The sequence below is a fragment of the Phytophthora sojae genome (assembly GCF_000149755.1).
Source record: "Phytophthora sojae unplaced genomic scaffold PHYSOscaffold_13, whole genome shotgun sequence".
NCBI classification, from domain to species: domain Eukaryota; phylum Oomycota; class Peronosporomycetes; order Peronosporales; family Peronosporaceae; genus Phytophthora; species Phytophthora sojae.
The window spans coordinates 408,663-425,575 of record NW_009258127.1 but is presented as its reverse complement, the minus strand read 5'-3'; the positions used below and the strand labels follow the sequence as shown (position 1 = coordinate 425,575).

Genomic DNA, 16,913 nt, shown 5'->3' with positions numbered 1-16,913 from the left:
GCGCAGATGGCGGACAGCGGTGGCCAACTTATAGTCTCGTCTGCTCTTCTCGACTTCTGCGCAAGTTGATCACTCCTGGCCTTTCATTTTAATGTGTGATCACTGTATTTTAGGAGAAGCCTAATATACAGGGAACCACACTACCATCAAACTTGTTTTGATTCGGTCCGAATAGTGTTTGATTTTCGACAATTACGCAGTCTGGTTTTGACCAAGTCTTTTTGTGTTTGATCGTGCCGAATAAGTGTTTGATTTTGCCCCGAACGTGTTTGATTTCAATCCAGTCTCATCGCGACGTAAATAAATGCATCAGCCGACAACAATGATGCAAAGCGCCAGCGACGCAAATAAATGCATGAACCCACCGCATGTTTATAACCAAAGCGATTTGTGGCTCGGAGAGGGTTACCCTCTCGCACCTCACAACACAAACCGCCACCAGCAGCAGATTCGCCTAAACTCCCCTCCTAAACCAAACATGAGCACGAGAAGCCGCCCGCGTGAGCTTCCTTCTCAGCTACCGCGACTGAACCCAAGTATCGTGCTTGATCCTGCTCTAGAAGGTATCAATCTCCGCTCCCGTGGCGCTATCTTGGAGGACTCGCGGCGTCAGCGACGGCAAGCCAAACAGACCGACCGGGCGCGAACACTGGCACGTCAGCGAGGCAGACGTCAGATTGAGGAGCTTGCTTTGGCGTACCGTTGTGCGAAGGCGACAGGGGTAACGGACGAGAGTAAAGCTATGCTGAAGCGCTGTCTCGCGTTGGTGGTGCTGCAAGTTACTGAGCATGACGTTCGCCAGTTTTACTTCCATGTGGAGAACTTTATGCGGTATGCAGTTGATCGAACGCCAGTGTTCACGCAGCAACACTAAGAGAACAGTCATGGTGGTGACGAGCTTGGATTGTGTCCAATTCTGCCGGACACAGTAGAGGCGTTGCTGGTGAGCTATCTACCGGACGAGTTTGGCCAATTTACGCCAGAGCAGCACCGTCAACTTGAGGAGGCCTTCGGAGATCAGCGATTGACCATGCAAGCTATAGAGGCTCTCGTGAACGGTGGGCAACCATAGGACGTAGAGCAGACTGTAGCTCTTTAACGTCAATGAAGTCGTTTCCTTACTGTACAAACTTTGCTTTTTGACCTTCGCTAATAACACCACGAGTTCCCTGGTTGTCTGTTTGTGTCAGCTTGTCTCAGCCACGCCCGAATTGATGCATTGACACGTCCAAATAACTTGCATCATTGTTGTCGGCTGATGCATTTATTTCCGTCGCGATATGCAAATTCATGCGGTGTCGACGGTACTAAAATCCGACATATGTTTCATGTGCACCAACCAAATTTTAGGTCTGAGTTTAGGTCAAGCTACTTGAAAATCAAGTACCGGGAGTAACATTAGGGCGAGGGCGAGACTCGCTCGGTGCATTCACCGATCGCCAACACCCGCCGATTAGGCGGGGGCGTGTCTGCGCGAGCGAGCGAAGGCGAGCGCGGCAACCCGATATTTTCTTAGACACCGCGCCTGGCCGAGACGAGGACTTAGCGTAAGGGCAAGGGGTGGGGGCAGGCCGCGTAGCGGCGCCCCCTCGAGCGAAGCGAGAGAGGGGCGCCCCCCCCCCCCCCCGCGGCCCCGTCTCTAAGTCCGCAGACGAGAGCCAACGCGCGAGAGTCCTGCCAAGCTATACTGAATATAAGATGTTTAGTAATGTGTCTCTCTCCGGATTTTAGGCAAGATTTTAGGAGATTATGTTTAGGAGAGATTGTTAGGAATTCGGCGATTTTAGGTACGCACAGGGGGAGTTCCGCAGTCGACTCGCACACGTTATTCTTCTCTTGCTGCTCGTAATTTTGGTTGCCAGCACCGAATTCTCCTCCGCGGTCGACGAGTCCAAGCTGGCCTCTGAAGGCTCGGAGACTGAAGAGTTGCTAAGGAGCCATGGGGCCACCGACTTGAACGCGAACATCCAGGAAGAAAGAGGGCTGAAGGATCTCGCCAAGAGTTTGAAGGCCTGGGTCAGCCAATTCTTCAAAACCAACGAGCGGAAGGCAGATGCGAAAAAGGTTTCGAAGGCGAAGGAGCTCTACAATCGAGGCGCGTCGTATGACGCTTACCTAAAAGCAGGCATCCACCCTGACCAGCTCTATAGAGCGCTCGACTTGAAGGAAGAGATGAAGATCGCGCAGAGATTTCACGGCGACAAGGCGGGGCTGCGCAACTACGCCAAACACTCGATCTGGAGCAAGTATGAAGATATTTGAGAGGTGGCAAAGAACAAGAAAATGTGAGGCGCTTGAAGACAAGCGACGCTGAGCACGACAAAGGCAGGAAGAGGAGGCTACTAGTAATGCAAGACCGACCACTATTCCTAAAAATTCGTTTGTTGGCTTGTAGTATATGAATACCAACAGCGCGGTAGTGCGTTATTACGGTAAATTAGTTTGATTATCGGACATCAAAAAATGCAAAGCACGGGTGACTGGTGTGCCGCAGTCGCAAAGCAGATGGTAATTTCAGACCAGGCTCCTTTAAGTAGGTTCACATTGCAACTCTCAGATCCAGCGAGCCCATTTACTAAAATACTGACTTCTTGATGTAAAAACAACTTCGAAGTAGTTCAAAAATTGAACTAATATCGGTAACAATGTTCTGCTCGAGTTTAAAAATATCGGTAACAACGTACTACTTCGAAGTTTTTTTTACAATATTAAGATCAACGTACCGAATTTATGTAGCATTAGGATGTTTAATCATCCTAACGCTACATGAATGCGAAATGAAGCCCGGGCGATGACAGCGTCAAACCGTAGGCCAAACCCCGGTGTACCCTACTCCTACACGTGATTGAGCTCTGCTAGACCTCACTTTTATCTTATCCAAACTTCAAACAAATTGCTGGGTTCATCCGGTTACCCTGTACGCTCAGTTGAGCAGTTAGCTTTGCAGCGCTAAATATTCTAATGCACGGGGTTTTATTGTTTTATTGCCACCGGCAAGTTTCTGAGTACAACAGTGCAATCTAAAAAATAATGAATTCTTCCCGGGCATCAGCGCACATTTCAGCGTATGCAATCTAATCTAGCTGCAAAGCAGGAGATGCCCGAGGACAACGTTTCCCTGGATCCTATACGATACGAGTATCCGCAAACGCTACCTTCAAACTGCGAAACCACCACCCGGGTCCATAATTTGAAACTATATCCGGATTTTCGAGTGCAACGACATCATACCTAATTTTCTAACGCTAAGTGGTGTTTCCAAGTGCCACCAATGAAGCGTTCGCAACCCGAGCTCCCTCCCCCCTCTCCGCCCAAGCCGAAGAAAGTCGACCGGCCGGCATATGGTGTATGTATCCCGGGTGCACTAACAAGGACAAATGCCGGACACACACCAAATGAGGCAGGTACTCGTGTTCCGGATGCGACAAGCAGGCGCGGTTTAAAGGCTAGAAGAGTCTGTTCACACCCAGGCTGTGAGAAGAAGGTGGTGTCGAGGGGAAAGTGCGAAGACCATGGTGGCGGCCGACCAAAATCGGCGGTTAACAGATATACGTTTACCCGGTCATCAAGAGCAGGCTACACGCACGAGGTTGATACACTGTCATTAGTTCCTGGACTAAGTCTAGGTCTTGGAACAAAAATGATGGTCCAAAAATATATTCCAGTGGGACAACGAAGGGTCGCGTTATTCCACTGGAATTGAGTATTGGAACATCCGCTGGTAATTATATCTGGATTTTATCCAGATTTTCCTTGTTCCAAACCCGGAGATATTCCAACAACTAAAGTTCTCTATTGCTGGACCCTGGACGGGCAATGTCGATTTCAGACAGCCAGAGTGGAGCATCAATGATGTCTTTGTTGCTGGGCGAGCACCCGCCGCAAATGAAGACGACCGGCAAAGTAAGACGAAATGGCAGTGATGTCGTCACAGAGGCGCTAGTTTGACAGCCCCTCTCTGGAGGGAGAGCGCGCTCGTGTTATAAAAGGTCGATGTGTATGAATAGGAAGCGATCAAATTTTTAACTGCCACGCTTGAGTTGAGTTCAACTTGATCCATGGAAAGTCAGTATCCGGACTGTGCTGCCAATCGGAGTTCGTTCTTGTAGGACACCACTCAATTGCCATGTGTAAACATTGCTTACCTACTCACTCGGGTTGAAGATGATGCCGCGAAATATCTTGTTTAAAAAAAGAACCCACGTTGGAATGAAAATACGACATTCAAATACTTTGCGCGAGTCGGTACTCAAACATCGTGCTCGCTTTGACGAAAACGCAGTTAAGAAGGCTATTGATCCATAGTTAACGGTGTTCATGAGTATTCGGGAGCGCCGCCAATAGATGCACATGGACGAGGAGAACGTGTGGACACATCCACCGATGACTCGGAGGATCCGACGGCGACAGGAGAGCCGGTGGCAGCCGGGCTCTGGGTACACCAATGGCTGGTCAGGGAGACCCATATATTCTGAGATCAAGTCAAGCGGAAACCGGGAGTAATCCGTCTGATGAGAGGCACCAACGAGCACAAGGAGAACAAGAAGGAAAGCAGGAGGGGAAGACTAGAGAGTAGTTTGAGAGACGATAACATTTAATCTCACTTCGGAATTTGCCCCCTCAACCACAAGCTACAAACCAACAGGTTTACAGCCGCAACACGCTCAAGCCCTCCCCGACGGTAACGGAGTTACATGGAATAGTGACCCTGTCACTATTCAGGGTTGGCTACATCGGTCACTTCCCTGGATAGTGACCCAAGTGGTCTCAGAGCCAACAGATACATTTTGTATGACACAAACTATAGGGAACTTAGGATTTGTATGCAGGCCAAATCTGTACCAACCTATAAACACATTCAGTCTTAGATCTACCGCTTTTCAATTCAAGTCGTCCCCTTCAGACCAGGGGCACGTGAACGGCTGTTCACTTGGAGTTTGTATACTCCTGCTTCCTCTGTTAAGAAGTGCTGTGTGCCCCGTCACACCGACGACCGACATGACGACGTCCAGCAAGAAGGCCGAAGTCATCCTGGGAAGCGACAATTACTTCCACTGGGAGTTCGCGATGCGTATGACGCTCGCGAGGAAGGGGCTGCAGGCGCACGTCCAAGTGGTGAAGAACCCGACGGAGATGACGGAGGCTTGGATGCTCAACGACATGAAGGCGCTCGGTCTGATCGCTCAAGGCGTGGCTGTGGAACACCACACGAAGATTCGGTCGGCGACGTTGTCTATCCAAGCCTGGAATACTCTACGCGAGTTCTACAACCGGACGACGATGCATAATCGTGCCACGATGACTCGTCGGCTCCACGAGTTCAAGATGGAGGACGGTGCGACGACAGCGAAGCACCTGGACAAGTTCGACGAGCTCATCGTGGGCCTCGAGACGCTTGGAGAGCCGCTCGATGGCTCCCGACAACTCGTCATCCTGCTGAGCAGCTTGCCGGCGGAGTACGAGTTGATCGCATCCATTGTCGAGAACTCGAAGGACGTGACCCTCATCGAGGTGAAGGAGAAGCTGCTCAAGGAGTACGAGCGGCAGGAGAAGAAGGAGACCACGGAGCGCGCGTTGAAGGCTACCTCGTTCTGAGGTAGGGGCCAGAACGGGAAGTTCGGCAAGGGCGGCAAGGCATTCGGCCGCAAGCGCAACGGCGGACGAAAGGTCGGTGGCTCCAAGGGCAAGTGCGTCAACTGTGACCAAGTGGGCCACATGAAGCGGGACTGCCCGGAAAAGGCAAATGGAGACACCGCCGAAGACTCGGTGTTCGCTGTGGCGGAGAATCCGTCAGCGGGTTGGCTGATCGATAGTGGTCGACGGCTCACATGACGCCTCACCGCGAAGACTTGTTCGAGTACAACGAGTCGTCGGCGGACATGTATGTGACAATCGCGGACGGGAAGAAGATCCGCGTTGCTGGGAAAGGGTCGGTGCGCCTAACGGGCATCGACGGCAAGCGCATCAAGATGGTGGAGGTGCTCCACATTCCCGGACTCGACCGGCGACTACTCTCGGTTGGGAGGTTGGCTGAACGTGGCATGAGTGTCGAGTTCTAGCGGAAGTCGTGCGTCATCTGGGACAAGACGAAGGCGATCGCTTCGGGGAAGAAGGTCGGCAAGGCGTACTTGCTGGACTGCCAACAGGACATGGCGTACTACACCGAGTACTCGGGAGTCGACGGAAAGTGGGAGCTATGGCACGCTCGTATGGGACACTTGAACGGAGACGCTATGGCAAAGAGACGGACGGGCTCCCGACGACTCAACAGCAGACGAAGACCCTGTGCGGAGGATGCATGAAGGGCAAGCAGACGGTCGCACATTTCCCGTCGCGGTCGACGTCGGCGACGACTCGACCACTGGAACTGGTTCATAGGGACGTGATGGGTCCTATGAAGACGAAGTCCAAGGGCGGAGCGAGGTATGTGCTCATCTTTGTCGACGACTACTCGCGACACGTCGTGGTGTACTTCCTGACCAAGAAGAGCGAGGTCGTGACCAAGTTCAAGTCGTTCATGAAGCTGTACCAGAACCAGTGGGGACAGCGCATTAAATGCCTGCGCTCGGACAATGGCACTGAGTTTGTGAACACGCCGATGACTGAGATCTGCCGGGTGAACGGGATTATGCATCAGAAGGCGGTACCGTATAACCCCCAGCAGAATGGCGTGGCGGAGCGGATGAACCGCTCGGTCATGAAGAAGGCTCGAAGCATGCTAGACTACAAGGGCGTGGCTTCGATATGGTGGGCAGAGGCGGTCAGCACTGCTGTCTACCTGATCAACCGGTCGACGAACAGCATGCACCCGACCAAGACTCCGTACGAGTTGACGTTCAAGTCGAAGCCTCGGCTGGATCATCTTCGAGTCTTCGGGTCGATGGGTTACGCTCATGTCGACAAGTCGCGACGCACCAAGTTGGGAGCCGAAAAGCTTCAAATGTATGTTTCTTGGGTACGCCGATGACTCAAAAGGCTACCGACTGTACGGCATGGAGTCGAACAAGGTGAAGGTGTCCAGGTCGGTGAAGCTGGACGAGCGCGAGGTGAACGGCATCTACGACACGGCGCCCAGCGAGAACTCGCCGATCATTGAGTTGACGGAAGATGTCGAGGATGCGGCACTGCCCGAGGGGATACAACGAACTGCCGCCGACGAGCCGAAGGAATCGGTGGAAGAGACCGTCGAGGACACGGAGGTGCATGAGGTGGAGGCGTCGGAGCCATCCCTGCAGGAGCTGACAACGTACCGACGACTCGCGAGACCGGTATTGAATGATGACATGGTCTTCCACCCCGAGCCGGAACGGACCTGGCGCGCCCGAGAACCGGTATTACTACTTGGAGATGGTTTAGCAGACGGCGAGGAGTCGAAAGAAGATGGTCCCGATGACTCGGAGGACAATGATAACTTCTGGCCGCCGTCTCCGAAGCGACCAAGGGTGGACGAAGACAGCCTATTGGCTGAGGCCGTGTTGGCTTATGCCGCAGACGTCGGCGATGCGAACGACGCACCCACCACGTATCAGCAGGCCATGCAGAGCGACGAGTCGTCGGAGTGGGTGAAGGCAATGAATGCGGAGCGCAAGGCACACGCGGACAACGGGTCATGGACGCTGGTCCGTCGGACACCGAGTGCTCGACCCGCCTGGTGGCGAAATGGTATAAGCAGAAGTACGGCGTGGACTTCTTCGAGACGTACTCGCCCGTGGCCAACATGAACTCAATCCGAGTGGTGTTGTCAGTTGTGGTGGCCGAGGCATACATAACCGAGCAGCTGCATGCGGACACCGCCTTTCTCAACAGCGGCCTGGTGGAGCGCGTCTACATGGAGGTGCCCTATGGAATCATCAACGCAAAGGGCATGATGTGTCGGCTGCAGAAGGCGATCTATGGTCTGAAGCAGGCGGCAAATGCCTGGCATAAGACCATCCACCGAGTCTTCGTGGGAATCGGATTTCAGAGCTGCGGCGGTGACCAGTGCGTATACGTCAAGGGCGAGAAGGGCAGGTTCGTGTACGTCTGCCTGTACGTGGACAATATGATCATCGCAGCCAAGACAAGCAGCGAGATCCAGGAAGTCAAGGTGGCGCTCAAGAATGCGTTTAAGATGAAGGAGTTGGGCGAGGCCAAGTTCATTCTCGGTATGGAGATCGACCATGCCTCATCGGCGAAGACTCTCATGATCAAGCAGACTCGATACATGATGATGTGGTGAAGCGGTTCAACCTGCAGGACGCCAAGGTGGTGGTGAACCCGTGCGAGTGGGGCATGAAGTTGTCGAAGACTCAGTCGCCGATGACTCAGAAGGAACGTGAGGAAATTCAGGCGAAGCCCTATCGAGCACTCATTGGCTGTTTGTTGTACATTACAACGTGCACCAGACCTGATGTGGCGTCCAGCTGTTGCGTCCTCGAGAATCCCGGGCAGCAGCACTGGGAAGCTGCCATCAGCGTGCTCAGGTACCTGAAGAGCACCCGAGACATCGGTATCGCCTACAATGGGAACGCGAAGAAGGTCGAGGTGACGGCGCACACGGACGCCGACTGAGGCAGCAATCTCGACGACCGACGCTCGGTGTCGGGCACCATGGTGATGATTAGCGGGGCACCGGTGGTCTTCAAGTCGAAGTACCAGCGCACGGTGGCGCTCAGCTCGGCGGAGGCCGAGTACATGACGCTGAGCCTGTGCACGCAGGATGTTCTGTGGACTCAAGGACATGGGTCACGAGCAAGTGGGAGCTACCCAAGTATGGGAGGACAACCAGGGCGCGATCGCCCTCGCAAGCAACGCTGGGTACAACGCGAGGACCAAGCACGTGGACATCAAGCATCACTTCATCCGCGAGAATGTGTCCCAAGGACACATCGTCGTCAACTACGTGCCGACGGAGGATCAGCTCGCGGACATGCTAACCAAGGCGTTGGGGACCAAAAGGCTCAAGTACCTGATCAGCGCAAGCGGAATCGTCGGGACGGTCGTGCAGCATTAGCGGCGAGTGCGAGTGTTCATGAGTCTTCGGGGGCGCCGCCAATAGATGCACATGGACGAGGAGAACGTGTGGCCACATCCACCGATGACTCGGAGGATCCGACGGCGACAGGAGAGCCGGCGGCAGCCGGGCTCTGGGTACACCAATGGCTGGTCAGGGAGACCCATATATTCTGAGATCAAGTCAAGCGGAAACCGGGAGTAATCCGTCTGATGAGAGGCACCAACGAGCACAAGGAGAACAAGAAGGAAAGCAGGAGGGGGAGACTAGAGAGTAGTTTGAGAGACGATAACATTTAATCTCACCTCGGAATTTGCCCCCTCAACCACAAGCTACAAACCAACAAACGGCTATTATAGCTGATATGCTTGAAGTTGTAGTGCAGGCAATCTCCAGCCTGCCCCAGCTAGCAGCAGTACTATTGGTCGCAGTCAATCACGGCAAGCGTGATGACTGCGACAATGAATCTTGTGGATAACGCAAAGTAAGATTACAGTGCCCCGTGCATAACGGAATCCTGATGATCAGGCAGAAATCAAGTGAGCTATAACGACAAACTAGATGCCCATTTAACGACAACTTAGTTGACGGTAACTGCAGCTCCACTGGTTAGCAGGAGCCGCAGCATTAGGAGTACAGATCTCCCCGGAGAATCTGCGAAGGTCGGACCAATAAAAGCTGCGAGGTTAAACATTTCACAAAGGTTAGACATAAATACAATTGTACTGAGTTTGTCGATTTCGCATAGGCGTGGCGCAGCATCAGAGCCGAGCTCGATTAGACTTTCCGGCTTTGCGACATTTTTCCTCATCTAACTCAGTACACCCTCCTGACAGCTGGAGCAAATCTCGAGCATGTCTGCACTACCTTTGCGAGGTATATTGTACATTGCTCGTGCAGATTTTTAGGGGAGATCTGTACCTCGTGTCCTCACTTTGTAGTTTACCAACAGAGCAATACACTACGGCTAAACTTCCGGCCTGCCCCACCCCCTCGTGTCTTACACTAAGTCCTCGACTCGGCCAGGCGCGGTGTCTAGGAAAAAAATATCGGGTTGCAGCGCTCGCCTTCGCTCGCTCGCGCAGACCCGCCCCCGCCTGATCGGCGGGTGTTGACGATCAGTGAACGCGCTCAGCGAGGCTCGCGCTCGCGTTCGCTCGCACTCCCCCTTTAACCTAACTGCGCTGTTGGCTAGAGGCGCATTAAAAGCGCTCACGACTGCTTGGAAGATAGCGCATTCGATCGCATGCAACACGCATCGCGCCTAACGCAACGCAACGCACTGGGAAGGCGTTTGCTCCCGCATACGTAGTACACACACGCATATAAGCACCACAGTAGGACATGCACACATTAGAATAAGGTTGAGCGGGTGACCGCTGCAGACGGTCGCACGACGCGGAGGCTGAGCGAGCGCGCGGGCGCTTGCTTCCTACCCGGTAAATTCTGAAATGAGAGCTGTTGTGAGCCAGTCGCTCCAAACATAAAGTTTCACGTCTGGAAAATTTACATTGCGTCAATGTTAGCGATCACGCAACATTGGACCCCATCAATGTTATTGATCCCACACATTGAGGCTGATTTTCAATGTTGCTTTAACTCTTCTAGCCCCAGACCTTATTCTGTATCCTACAGAAGAAGCATTAGACTAGATTAAAGTATACTTCAAAACCTGTCAAAGATTTGCTGTTGGAAGCCTTTTCGCATCTTGCGGTCAAGCGCTGGGTACATTGTGCACCGAACAGCTACGAAAGTGAACAAAATATGCTCAATCTATCCACCATATGCCGAAATGGCGAGCTTCTATTGGTCGTGGCGAGCGTAGAGCACGCTCAAAACCTGCTACATGGTAATACCTTGCAAGGCTGCTAAGGCAGCATACTTCGGCTCCAGCCACCCATCTTCGGCACGTCGCGATAAACGCGGTGGAAGAAATCGCCCAGTTCCTAACTGACGTAGTGAGGAGGAACTGGGCGAATTCTTCCTTGTGCTTGACATTAGCGCATCATTAGATTTCTTTAGCCCACCTAACAAGCTTGTTACGATTGTCTCTCTAACAACACCAGGGAGCTTGCATGCTCAATAGCCCGTAATGACACGCACTACACACGGTTCCTCTTGTACGAAACAGGACAATATATGATATTCATGCCAACGTCTACTTCTTCCTTTACATGCGCACGCTCTTCAATGTTCGCGCCAGCCGTGGGTCATCTTCGCCATTTTGGCAGCCTCCGCTTTGCTCTGTAGTCTCCGGCACTGCCGCTCCATTCCTGCAGCTTTCATCGGTAGCCTCCGTCGTAACCTCTGTCCCTTCTTCTGTAATCACCGGTGTAACCTCATCACGCGGAGAGCTTCTTCTGTAGCATCCGTCGTAGCATCTACCGCTTCTTCTGTAGTCTCCGGTGTAGCCACACCATGAGGAGCGCTTCTTCTGTAGCCTTTTGAGTAGCCACTGCATCAGCTACAATATAGCGGTAGACCCGACTGTAGTCGGCTTCGTAGGAACCGATGAGGTTGTGCGCTGACTCCGCAATCGATCTGCCGATCGGGCCACACGCGAGAGCTCATAGCGTCGTCTGGGTCGGATCACCAGGTCTGGTAATCAACATCGCAACGTAGAATCAATATACCACTAGTACAATGTTACAGAGCAAAGTACACGCTCTCGCTTACCTGTAGATCACAATGGCGCTCATCATGATCGTCTTCGGCCATGGTCCTTGGCCACTTGGGCGCGCTCGACTGGCCCCAACAAAGCTTGCATTGCGACGTTTTGAACAGCGCAGTTTCGGAATGAAGGAAAGTACGAGTGGCTGACACGCGGCAGTTTTAGGCTTCCACCCGAATTTTCAAACCTGTTGGTGGTTTATACTCGTCCGTCTATTACCGCGGAATAAACCCCGTTTATCTTCCCATCGCTAATCTAACAGGAAGATGTGCACAAGACCGGCTATACAAACATCCATTGCGAAGTTCGAAAGAGAGGACAAGTTTGCTGGATATTATGTCCTGTGACAATACTTATTCTGTAGGATACAGAATACGGGGTTAGAGGGATAATGACTCTCGATTTGGACGTAGTGTTGAGCCCAGTATTACGTGTATTTACTATTTCGAGGTACTATAATACATGTACGTAATCGTATGTACAGTAGTGTCCCTACCTTTTTTTGAGGCTGGAGCTCATTGTGCTTTTTACCTCCTCGTTGCTGACTTGAATATGGCGATGTCAGCTTGCACAGGTGGACGCGTCCACGTTATTCTTCTCTTTCTCCTCGTGAGTTTGTTGGCGAGCGCCGAAGTCGCCTCAGCGATCGACGAGTCCAAGGTCACCTTCCAAGGTTCGGAACCTAGGCGATTCCTGAGGAGTCATGAGGCTACCGACTTGAGCAAGATGGACCAAGCGCAGAGCCATAATCTTGGCCTCAATAAATCCAATGATGGCATCCACCAGCTTAATCGCGCTAGTGACGCAGTATTCGCGCGCGAACACCTGGAAAACACGCACCGCACCAACAACGTCGTTGATGCTGGTGGCTGCTGGAGCTGGTTCGAAGTCCGCTGTCGCCGAAATGTTCGAGAAATTGGCACCGCCCGAGTCAATCCACTCCATACGTTTCTTTCTGTCCATAAAGCTGAAGTGCATTATCGAGAGACCTTCAATGCCAAACCGGTAGTCGTACGCGCGAGTCAACACGCCGGGGAGAGACTTGCAAAGCAGGGCACCGGATCGGATCCGACTATGCACATAAGTATCAGGGTAGTTACCTCTGTGGCGCTCCGATGTTAGCTTGTCGTGAACTTCCTGGCGCTCTCGCTGTGGCGAAAACGCATACTTGGACTTCTTGGTCGTGCTCTTAGCCTTGCACGGCGACGCCAATGGTGGTAGCGGTTGTTTTTCTTCATCATCTGCGATGCACTGGACGCTTGAGTCCTGGACTGCTCACGGAGGTTCAGGAAACGGTCGAGTAGTTCGGGGTCGTGACTTAGCCTCGCTACAATCAGGGCATCCTTGTGGAGAGAATCAGTGGCCTCTGTGGTACGGCGTCTTTGGTGTGGAGGCTCAGCAACTTCCTCACTGGTACCATGGAGGGATTGGCTGCGTTGTGATCCTGCTGCTTGCACAGTGGCTGGAACCGGTCTGGCGATCGGGTCCGATGCATCTGGAAAACCGTCGTCATCATCGTTGAAGGGGTCGAAAAGTTCACATGACCCGGTATTGCCAGATTGGCATTGTACCTCTTGTGTACCGGTGGACACCACATATTCGTCGTGTGCGCGGCAAAACGATTCGCCAAGTGCCGCCGGCGCGCCACCGTGTTGGAGAGGAAATTGTGTCTCTGATCCCGACTGAGGATCCACCCACTTGCAGATTGCAGACGGCTCGGGATGATTCTGTTCGTCGATCAGTCCACTAAGTATACAGCTGATAGACCGGCTTCCCTCGTTATTCCCTTCTCCCAATACCCTCGATAGTATGGCCGTCTGCATGTTGTCGACGTCCGCAGAACTCCACTCGCTCGTGTCGAGCGCGACATGCTGCAGAAGTAGAGCCACCACAGGCGCCACCACCTTGATCGCGTCGACGTGAGCAACGATTTGGGTACCGTCGGACTCGACTGTCACCTCGCCATCCTCAACACCAACGACTTGACCATGGGAAGTCTTGGGCTCCGGATCTCCCGTGGTGACGGCCACTGGCCGGCGAAGCAGCGACACCCTCCTCATCTTGTTCACGGCCGCTATCGTGACTGTTCGGCGAGCGGCGACGGACCGCGAAAGCGCTCCTTCTTCCCCGTCAAAGCTTCGGAACTTGACCTCGTCCCCCTCTATACCGACGACTCGGGCATAGAATGGTAGAGGGAAGGCGCCTGCCGGTACATCCTCAGGCAGGAGATGCAGTGTCGATCGCGACGTTAGACGCGGCATGTTGCTGAGGCGAATGCAGAGAGCTGAAGGGTCGCTTTTCTAAAGCTGTGAGCGCTGTAAAGGAAGTCTGAAACTAACGCTGTTCTACGTCTTCATCTGCGTTGGTTTCAACTTCCTGCCTTCCTTCTAAAAAGCTATTTTCACTGCTCCACTCCTGAAAATCTTCATTTCCGAGTCAATATTTTATACTTGCACGCTTCCTGACTTTTGGATTGCAATACTGCTTTTCCTCTCGCCCTTCTAAGCATCCATGTGGGGAAAACCAGAGAAGTTCATTCCGCGGTTAACGAGACCAACCTCTGGTTGTCTGGCGTAACAAGGTAGACTGTTAGAAACTCCGGAATGCACTCGTATCATCTAAATGTATTAATAAATGCTAATCCGATTACGAGCTGCCAGTAGTTGGCTTGCTGGATGCCATTGTACATACTCTACAATGTATACCTACAGTAGTGGAGCTGCAGCACTGTTTTATTTATACGCAGCAAGTATCCTATTTATATTTTTTTTAATTAAGACGGAGCAGTGGTATTGACTAATACACCCTTGCAGACACGTTACAGGTACTGATCACGAAAATGTAGGTGACCATATGGTTCGGCCATTCGATTCGTATCGTAGGAATATCTAGCGCTGATGAAGATCAAGGCGATTCGTATTATACATTTACGAATACATGAATTGCGATTCTGCACGACCAGACGGAGATGAAGCCCCCTCAGTGATGAGCATTTCCAATGCTACTAGTATGCCAGCAAATAAAAGCCGGATCTGTGTCCGTGCCTATGGATGCTTGTGCTGTTCTTCACGTACGGTGCTTATACTGTAGTAGAGGTAGGTTGTACGCAAGTTCTCTCGAAGTGTCATTCTCCTTTATACTCCACTGGTGACAACTCGCTCACACCCCTCACCGGACGAATTGAGATCTTCGACCAACCATGCACTCGTTCTGTGTTGTGCTTCTGGCGATTACCATCTTCCTGGCGACATGCGCTACTGCCATCGATCAGTCTCCGCTGGTCAGCGTCGCCTCCACGGAGTTTGACGGAGGGCATCGAGTGACTGAAGCTGCGAGAAAAACCAAACGATCTCTGAGGCGGGGGAAGGCGTCTGAAGACAGTGGCGTGGATGTGAAGGAACTTGATGAAGATCGAATGTTCGACGAGGAAAAAAATTTAGCCAAGGATTTCGTTTTATTCGTCAACTGGGGGAAGAACTTGCGGTCAGCTGCTGGCGGAAACAGACACTACTTGGAGTACAGGGGTTACAAAGCATATCTAGCCGACATTGAGGCAAAGGCCAACGCGGCAGCTGCCAGAAAGCGCGACGCGGAACACGTAGCGAACTTGAAGTAGTATTGTGAGTTCTACGCTAATTTTCCGAGCGGGGCGGATTGAATCGACCGTGGCAAACCGCCAGCGAATCGCCAAAGCTTGACTATGGTCGCCCGGCTATGCCCCCTTGACACCATACTAAGTACGGATTGGGCTTGACGTGCGGGCACAGAACCATATGTTTGTTGGCCGGCGATTCGGCAAATGACTTGATGTTTGTATTGGTCGGTTGCCCCAAAACCGACCCGATTCGGCAAATTTGACCGGAATTCACAATACAAACGCACCAACTAGATCCAAGCGTCGAAAATACACGTACGATTTCTTGGCGTTGAGGCAATACCCGTAGGTTCTCACAGGATGATATGAGACGGTTTCAAACGAAATGATGCTTAGGCGCCATTTGGAGTTATCGAGATAATCGCGTTTGAAGTTGACCAATCAATTTTCGGAAATAACCGGACATCAAAAATTCGAAAGTGAAAAGCACACGTAAAAAGCGTAAAAAAGCTCTGGTTCGCTTGCTTTTAGCGCGAGCTTTCCGATAATATACAATACGTTAAAATTGAGAAAATATTGAGGTCAACGCCCCAAATAAAATCGTGAATTTAGGGGGTCCGAAAATGGAGATAATTTTTCTAGACCGATGTCACTCCGCGAGTTCTCAACATTTCAAAGCATTCGATAGCTTAAACGAAGCACAAGACACGTCTCTTTCGATTGATGCGGTTAAATCGCGATTCGTACTTAGGTTCGTAAGCATCTTTTCGTTTGAAACCGTATCATATTTATTCTTACTCGCGGATGTTCAGCCCCGAGAGCTGTTCACAAATGTTGTCGTCTTCCGTCTGCATCTTCTCGTTGCTTCCTAGCGCCATCTACTGCCATCACGAAACTCGCGACCGTTGGGTCGTCGATGTTCATCAATGCAATACGCTCCACTGTCGTCTCCCCTCCTTTCTCCGTGCAAAAGCGTACAGACTCGCGCACAATTTCCAGCGCGCCGAGGTCCCGCGGGTACCCGAAGATGCCGGTGGAGATGCCCGGCACCGCCACCGCCTTGGCCTCGAGTCGGTCGGCCTCCATTAACGCGCTCCACACTGCGCGTCTCAACTGGGCCGAGTGCTCGGCAGTCGGCTTTGCACTGCCGACATTGGGCCCGACCGTGTGGATCACGTGCCGGCACGGCAACTTTCCGGCGCTGGTGGCGACGGCGTCCCCGACCTTCAGAGGTCCGTGACTATTAATCCACTTGTCGCTCTCCTCCAGTATGGAGACCCCACCCTTGCGTACAATAGCGCCAGCCAGACCCCCGCCATGCTGGAGGCGCGTGTTGGCGGCGTTGACGACTGCGTCGGCCCTGCAGCTCGTGAGGTCGCCCTGCGTGACCAGCAGCTCCGGTCCGGCAACATTAGGTCTCCACTGGCGCAACACCTTGCCTCCAAGGGCCGTAGCGGCTGGGTTCTTGGCGTTCTTGGCGCGAGTTGAAGACATCTTGGCCAGGAAGCGGCGCATTGAACTGTGTGTCCTTTTGGATGCTTTTGCTCTTATATCGGCTGCGCTTTATCCCGATATGCTCTATAGATAATGTATTACAGTTGAAGAGCATGACCACCTTCTGACGTTGGTCTGCCTTATCCATAATTAGCCCACAG

The 16,913-nt window shown here is 52.4% G+C and overlaps 3 protein-coding genes across 3 annotated transcripts; 1 reads left to right on the top strand and 2 right to left on the bottom strand.

The window, feature by feature from the left end:
• Window positions 1-12,302: 12,302 nt before the first annotated feature.
• PHYSODRAFT_529822 (hypothetical protein) lies at window positions 12,303-13,924 on the bottom strand (the record flags this gene model as incomplete). The annotated part of the gene is given in 3 exon segments (XM_009539219.1): window positions 12,303-12,904; window positions 12,916-13,660; window positions 13,766-13,924. 3 exon segments carry the CDS (start codon window positions 13,922-13,924, stop codon window positions 12,303-12,305), a joined length of 1,506 nt encoding a protein of 501 aa, XP_009537514.1.
• Window positions 13,925-14,862: 938 nt separating this feature from the next.
• Window positions 14,863-15,279, top strand: PHYSODRAFT_288982 (hypothetical protein; the record flags this gene model as incomplete). The annotated part of the gene is made up of 1 exon (XM_009539218.1): window positions 14,863-15,279. The coding sequence occupies one exon, from the start codon at window positions 14,863-14,865 to the stop codon at window positions 15,277-15,279; it is 417 nt and encodes a 138-aa protein (XP_009537513.1).
• An 804-nt stretch (window positions 15,280-16,083) lies between these two features.
• On the bottom strand, window positions 16,084-16,752 carry PHYSODRAFT_530317 (hypothetical protein; the record flags this gene model as incomplete). The annotated part of the gene is made up of 1 exon (XM_009539217.1): window positions 16,084-16,752. One exon carries the CDS (start codon window positions 16,750-16,752, stop codon window positions 16,084-16,086), a length of 669 nt encoding a protein of 222 aa, XP_009537512.1.
• Window positions 16,753-16,913: the final 161 nt, after the last annotated feature.